This window comes from Protomyctophum bolini, assembly GCF_963924005.1.
Source record: "Protomyctophum bolini genome assembly, chromosome: 4".
In the NCBI taxonomy this organism is placed as follows: domain Eukaryota; kingdom Metazoa; phylum Chordata; class Actinopteri; order Myctophiformes; family Myctophidae; genus Protomyctophum; species Protomyctophum bolini.
This window is the reverse complement of record NC_137865.1, coordinates 36460031-36467952: the sequence shown is the minus strand read 5'-3', so window position 1 is coordinate 36467952 and position 7922 is coordinate 36460031. Positions and strand designations below refer to the sequence as shown.

General features: G+C 42.6%; 1 protein-coding gene across 1 annotated transcript in view; it reads right to left on the bottom strand.

Moving 5' to 3' along the window:
- Nucleotides 1–7922, bottom strand: part of ripor1 (RHO family interacting cell polarization regulator 1) — a gene marked incomplete at its 3' end in the record, with an annotated part of 54808 nt that overhangs the window by 7127 nt on the left and 39759 nt on the right. Inside the window, exons 21-25 of the mRNA XM_080762195.1 lie at nt 7780–7915; nt 7035–7196; nt 4637–4795; nt 3573–3769; nt 393–483 (exon numbers count right to left, since the gene is read on the bottom strand). Of these exons, the coding sequence (XP_080618321.1) occupies nt 393–483; nt 3573–3769; nt 4637–4795; nt 7035–7196; nt 7780–7915 (745 nt within the window). The remainder of the gene's footprint in view (nt 1–392; nt 484–3572; nt 3770–4636; nt 4796–7034; nt 7197–7779; nt 7916–7922) is intronic.

Genomic DNA, 7922 nt, shown 5'->3' with positions numbered 1-7922 from the left:
ATTAATAAATTAATGGGAAAAATGAATTCTCATTTGTTTCACATCACATGATTCATGTGTTGTATGTCTGGCAAATGTATGGGGGATTTCATGTCAGTCAACTACTGACATTCTTTATGGGGAATAAATGAAGGAATGAATAATCAAATCAATGATTTCAAAGGGCACGTTTTGCCACCGCATGGAAAACCATTCATTTAATGAGTGATTTGATAAACAAATGAATGAAAGAAAATATATTGTAACAATTGATCATAGTAGGATCAACATTATTATTATTATTTTTGGATAAGCTTACGATACTGTGAAAGTTGTAAAACTATATACACTTTTAACAGAATGTTTAGAGTATTTATTGTGCACATCAGACCTAATATTATTATGATTCTTACCCAACACTAACAGAGCTTGTTTGGCTGCATCCCGGACCTCCTCCTTGTCTGTTCTACACAGATACACCAGCTGGTCAATGCTTTCCTTGGCCTGGAACAAAGTACAGACACAGGTAGTTACTGTGGGGAAGGTCCCATAATAACAAGCCATGGGTTATTGCTGCATTTAACTCATTAGGACTGAGACCAGATTCTACAAAATTACTTCTAAATCATGACAGTTTTCTGAAGTGGTTCTCAAACAACTATTTCATGTCAAGGACCCCAAAAACTATATGTAATTGGCCGCCGACCCCTATCTGAAAATATGTTGTTCCATGGACCTACAAGAAGTGAAATTTGAGTTAAAAACATTCACTGTGAAAGAATATATATATTCAAAGATTTGCGCTACATTTTCACTATTTAAAAAAATACTAGCATATCTACAAGCTCGTAGCGCTATGTAGATCTGCTATTTTTCAATAGCTGAAGTATAACATAATGACTTAAAACACCAAAAGGGGTTCCTGTCCTAAATGGGTTAAAGGACAACTTTGTTCTTTTGTTTTTCAACCAAGGTTCATGTTTTAGGTTATTAGACATTGTAAGGTACTAAGGCTGCCATACTGTGTGCAATAGGCTCAATCGTCAGTTTGTCACCTCCCCCTTCACATCCAATCAGTGTACAATTTAGTTAAAAATTAAATAATACATATTTAGCCACTTGTCCAAAAAAACCACACACATCTTTTACTTTCTCTAATAAAACTAAAAATAAAACATGGACCTTGGTTGGGGGAAAAAAGTAAGTTGTCTGCAGTATACAACTTGCTTTGTCAGACAGACCTGCAAAATTAATGTCCCAATAACATGTTCCGCTCAGTATTTCTCTTGGCAGTGTGTTAAGTTCTAACACACTCAAAATTGAGTGATTAAATTCATCATGGAATAATGTTCATTCTCACAGTCTCATTGAAACCGATGCAAATTAACATCTTTGAGTAAGTTACTCAAAGATGTTAATTTGCATCGGTTCACTGGTGCCACACCCTCTCTCTCAAGTTAATGGTTGGGAAACAACGCAGTACTTCCAACGACCTGTGCTAGTGTATTTTTTACCTTGTAAACCTGATTCTAAGACAGCCAGTCAGTTTACACACACACAAATGTGCCCCCACTGTTCCAGTGCGTGAATCTCGTTTGTTTTTTTTGTAGAAGAGGCAAACTAATATTGTTTATGCCGTTTGCTTTGATTGAATAATTGATTGAACACGTACGTTGTACTATGATTTGATTTGGGTGTGTTCTAAATAAAGTGTTAGTGTTGATTATCATGTATTAATCTAATTATAGTAAACTTAATACAATAAAAAGGATAAAGATGAAGGGAAAATAGACCTTTTTATTATAGTACAATAATGTTTCAAGTTTACACATACAAACAAATTACACAATAATCAACACAAACACTTTATTTTAGAACACACCCAAATCAAATCATATTACGGCGTGCATGTTCAATCAATTAATATTTCCCACCACGGAGTAACCTCGCATCAGACTATCCAATCACAGGCAGGCGGGCGTTACCATGTCTCTGCCATGCCTATGCTCGGACGCAAACTAGATTCACGCTATTCCAGTACACACATATCAAGACACTGGTAACTGACACACATGAGTGTTGCAATATGAGGTATTTGTACCTTAAGACAAGCCAGGGCCTTGCATCCACACACTCTTGTCTCCACATTCTCATTTTCCAACAGCTCCAGACAGCTCACCAAAGCCTGGACAGGGAAAATGTGCTTCATGTTAATTCCATTTTATAATCCAATGTGAGGCCTGTGTCCATTTTAAGTACACTCTCTATCAATGGACACTGGATAGCTTTGATGTCTGTAGTCATGTGTCTCTTGACTCTTGGCAGAAACTCAGTAAAATATATGTGCATGACCTTTAGCTCAATTAATTCTTCAGAGGAAGAATATAGAAGCAAACGTTCAGTCATTTATGTGCCTCCACAAAGCGTGGAAATGCACACAGTTGAGACCAGTTCAGTTCTCATATTTGATGTGCATATAGAAAATGTTTGTCCTTTCATATCTTCTTGTGTCATTTACCACACGGCTACCACAGGGCACTGGACTCTCTCTCATTGTTATATCAATTAAATTCAATTAAATTCAATTAAATTCAATTAAATTCAATTAAATTCAATTAAATTCAATTAAATTCAATTGGCATGAGAAAACATATGTTTACAATGTCAAAATATAATAAAAACAGTTGGGGAAAGTATATACAGTTCATATAGCATTGTAACAGAGTTATGTCACATTGCGTCATTACATATATGTTACAGGGCATAAAGCTTTTTTAAATAAATAGCAGCAATCTTTTGCAGTCATATTGGAACAATTAGCAGCCTTTTTTCTCCCCCAAAAAAGCCTCAGATTTAAAAATGTGTTTAAAGGTAGCTCTGCTCTGTTTATACACAGCATTTTGCTCTGAACTAATTTGTTTAGAAATCCATGTCGTATACACACCGCATCTCCACTCGCCCCGAAAATAGCTGATCTGCTATTTTCGCATTTTTTGTCCAAAAGTGCCCTCTTACGGGGTTTCCGCCCCTGCCTCTCTGACACTCTCTGCACGTCCAGTACAGATACTGTTCAACACGTTGATGGGCCATTAACGAGCCTCATTGATTGTGAATAGACCGAGGCTTACATTCCAAATAGACAGAGGTGTTGGTCATTAACGATCCTGCTTGAGTCCTTACAATGCATTGTCTGACACGAAATAACATCTTCTTGGGGCAAGGTGTCAGGGACCATCAGTGATTTAGGGACTCCTGATGTAGTCTACTGAAATCTGTTTCAACTCCCCAAAGCAGTATTGAGCTAACTTAGGTAGACACTCAGTGAGTGGGCAGAGTCTGGAGTATTGAGCCATAGCAGTGGGAGATCGGCTTGCGTGGGCCACATAATCTAACAGAATAAATATAATTTTCCGTAAATTATGGCGTTGGGGACCCCTATCAAATGGACCTCTAGCCAGTCTAGCGAATGGACCCCAGGTTGTGAAACCCTAGTTCACAACTTAAAATGGACTTTTCTGCATTACTGTCACACAAAACTAACCAAGTACTACAGTTTGGGAGTATGTGTCACCACATGTGTTCCGGTCTCTCACCCTCTCTCTGTGTCGTGGCTGGTCGGCCAGGCTTCGCAGCAGAGAGCTAGCAGAGGCAGACACCTTCCCTCGGGGGTCCTTCAGTAACTTAGCGACAGCATGAAGCCCGTTCCTTTTCAGACTGCACTCTGGGGGGCGCCGGAGAGCGCGCACCAACACTTCCTGGTCACATGACGAAAGGCTCTGGACCAACCAGACTGCAGGAAGGGAACAGAACACATTGGGTCATTATTTGTTATTACATTATTAACTCATTTAGACCTGCAGTCGATTCTACAAATGTCTTTGACATTTGACAGTTTTCTGAAAGACCCATGTTTTCTATATCAGTGGTTCTCAAACTATTTCATGTCAAGGAGTGCCAGAATTGTATGTATTTCTTCGCCGATCCCCATCTGAAAATATGTTGTTCCAGGGACCTCCCAGAAGCAAATATTTGAGTTAAAAATGTTCGCTGTGAAAGAATATATTTGGAGATACAGGCCATTGAAAGCAGCACATAGAGTGCAGAAGTGGATGCGTGTGCATCTTAAAAATGGCCGTGGCCACTGTCACACTTTACACTGGGATGCTAACGAGAGACAGCTATTGATGCAAAACATGGATTAAAGAATATAAAGCCTAGAAAACGAAGGCTACGCTGTTACCAGACTAAAGTTAATCTACGCTTCTGGCGGGCTCCGTGTTAACTGGGGTTGCAAACGGCTGATTCGGTCTGGCTTATTAGCCAGGCTAGGGTTGCATGTGACCAGCATAATGCTGGTCATTCCCACTTTGCTTAGATCAGCTGTGTCAAACACATTTGAGGTTGGACTATGAGTCAGACTGGTCAATATGTGACTACATTTTCAGGCCATACTTTGGTACTGAAGTACATTTTGTAACAGAGCATACAGTCTACATTGCAGTATTGATACTTTAGCTTGAGTAAAACATTTGAGTACTTTTTCCACAACTGTGTAAACATAACTGTGTGTGTGTGTGTGTGTGTGTGTGTGTGTGTGTGTGTGTGTGTGTGTGTGTGTGTGTGTGTGTGTGTGTGTGCGTGCGTGTGCGTATCGTACCCTCCTCCGCCAGCTCAACAACGTGCGTGTCGACCTCACTGACTCCCTCGGCCTCCAGGTAGCTCCAGAACTGGAACACCGTCACCATCACTTCCTCTCTGTTGAGGCCACGGCGTGGCAATCGTCTCTCCAACACCCTCTCCACCATGCTCAGGAACACTGGACACACACACACACACACACACACACACACACACACACACACACAGTCAATACACATAGGCACTCACGCATGCATGCGCACACACACAGTAACTGTGCATAACTTTAATGGAGTGGCTCACCAAAAAAAAACATTATTAATTATTATTATTACTTATTTTCTATCATTTACACACCCCATAAAACCTCAAATTCATTGGGGATTAATTATTTGATGACCGTCATTTGGGAGTCTCCAAGTGACCAATAATAATAATTAGCTCAGTAATGCGACAAAACCAAAAGAGATAACCATGAATAGTACAAGGCTTCATGGGGTGTGTAGAACGAATACTGGAGAACTCGGGTCGCCGACTCTTCTTCATCTTTGCCGAGATTTCTTCCCCTTTCGCCGACTCTTCGTCACTTTCCGGTCCGAGTTCTGTCTGAGAACTCGGACGGAAAGTGACGAAGAGTCGCCGAAACGGGAAGAAATCTCGGCACTGGAGCGCGCATCTAGCTACTGCATGATGATCATGCACGCTGATCAGACAGCAGATCAATAAAAGCATGCAAAAGCATTCAGCTTTCACAAGTGTGCCCATATAGAGAAGGAAAATAATTAAGAATTCGGTGGCATTTCTTTCACATTGCAAAAGAGCAATTTTTGCTATTTGCTCTTTGTCCTTATAGATAGAAATGTGATGATTTTTGTATATAGCACATGGCTAATTGTACCGTGCCAGGGAGGAGGAGGCGGAGCGGCTGTAACTTTCTCCAGGCCAATAATGGATTTAATCATTCCAAATAGGTCTCCATTCATTGCTACGGTCGACATGCTCGTCTCACTGTCACTCGCTTTTAGTTTTGACTAACGCAAGCGCAAAGCAAAGCTATTGCTGCGCTGTGCAGAAGAGCCATTGAAGTTGAAGTGAATGCGCAACATTTGCGACATTGAGGGGGGCAGAAAACTGAGCGCTCGAGCACTGTTCATGCAGCCTGGAGTTCAGAGGAGTGGGACTAGCTGGAGTTTGATAGTTGAGATTGTAGAGCTTGTAGATCTGTCTGTTTTTGCAGCTCCGGTGTCAGGGTAACAATAAGAAAAAATTATAGGCAGAGATGAAGTGAAGTTGAACAGCCAAGCAGCAGCAAGCTACGCTACGCTAAGCTAACATCACCACCACCATGGCTGGTGTTGTGTTAGCTTAGCAGCTAAGCCTTAGCTTCTTGCAATGCTATAGCGTTCTCACTGCGGTCTCACGGTGCAGGCACCGTGGGCTGCTGCTTGGAGAGGAGAGGCTACAGGCGGCTCAGCGGCTGCTATGACCAAATTGATTGTGTGCAACATGACAACTGTTTTAAAGTATTGTACAGTGACAACTATTGAAACTTTATTGTAAACAAACACTGCGGTCCACCCAGCTCCACCCCCCTGGCTACAGCAGGCAGCCAGCAGTGAGCCTGAGCACCGCGGCGAGCGTTGTTTCCTTCCTGAAAATGATCATTATGATTCTAGATAGATGGCATTCCCGTCCCGTCCCGATCACGGGATTAATAAAAAAATGTGGTTGTGTTGCTTTAGCATCGTTAGCACAGTAGCTAGCAGTAGCTAACATTCAGAAACTTGCAGCTGCAGCTGCTGAAAGTGCCCCGAAACGTGGAGAATATTCGGCAGAATCTGAAGAAGAGTCGTCGCGCGGCGAATCTTCTTAAGAGTCTGCCGAATATTCTCCACGGTTTGCCGACTTGTCTTGAGAAGTCGGCAAAAAGGGTAAATCCGCCGAGTGTTCTTGTTACCTGTAGAACATACGTTTTCCTTTAACAAAACATGTATTCATTAGATCACCACCTAAACATACTAACTACTGACAATGCCAAACACCCCAAACTAATCAAATGCAGAGTGGGTAGGGCTGTCACGATCACAAATATAAGTTGACGATTAATTGTCACACTAATAATTGAGATTAACGATTAAAATGTGTTTTTGGCATCAGACATTGGAACATACTGTATCAATAAAGAAATTCATTCCGTTTCGTCTTTTAGGCTTCGTAATCAAAATTGCACAGGGAAGATATGTCAAATATACAAAGAAATGACTGACAATTTTATAAAATAAATAAATAGCAGATCTTCAAGCTCACAACAAGCTTGTCGATCAGCAATTTCTTGTAGATCTGTTATTTCAGCTTTTTTAATGTTTAATTGAACACTTTTCAACATGGAAACCGACTATGAGGATTCTGAGCCGTACCCGTGTCACTCAGGCTGGTGGTCCTCTCGGGTAGTTTAGTGAGGTAGAGTCGTGCCAGTGCAACCACGAAGGCCTCTGCGGACACGCTGTACACACTGGCAGCGCCCACACACTTCTGCCACAGCGACACGGCCCCCTGGCACTGCTCCAGCTGGGGGACGACTGGGACACAGATAGAGGAGGATGGAGAGGGTGGTGGGAGAGGGTGCAGGGCAGGCAGAGAGGAGGACAGAGTGGAGAGAGCACAACAACGTTAGGTAGGCTGATCAATATGCGAACGGGACATTTTCAAGCTAGCCAACACATGACGCTCGTTATGACAGTCATGTTTCAGGGCTACTTTCAAGCAAGCTTGCATCCGAGCAGGGCAGGAAATACACGGCGGCCACGGCGGCCATGGCCGTCGTTGCCCCTCTCTTTGGCCGTGTGCCCCTCGAAAAAGTATATGCCTAGACGGCCACAGTGGCCGCGGTGCCCATGTGCCCCGACCGGTGCCCACAGCAGTTCATTTTACCATTTTCCCTCTGCGTTCAGTGCAATGGTGTGTGGCCAACAAGTAGGACGGTGTGTGACCAAGAAATACATTTTCTGCAGCTGTAAGAAATGTATTAATTTAGGGCGTATTGAACCGTGTATGCTGTACCGAACGGTTCCGTTTCATACCGTAAACCGTTGCACCCCTAATAGACACAGAGATGCAGACAGAATAGGGGACAAGGCCGATGGCCTCCCATCCCATCCATACCTTCATCAGGCTTTGTGACCTGTGTGAGGCCTTCCTTGGTGATTCGTCGGATGATCTCCAGTACTCTGGCCTCTCGCAGCAGTCTGTCCAGAGCGTACATCTCTCCACAGCGCAGAGGCCCAAAGGTACCCAGACACTACAGG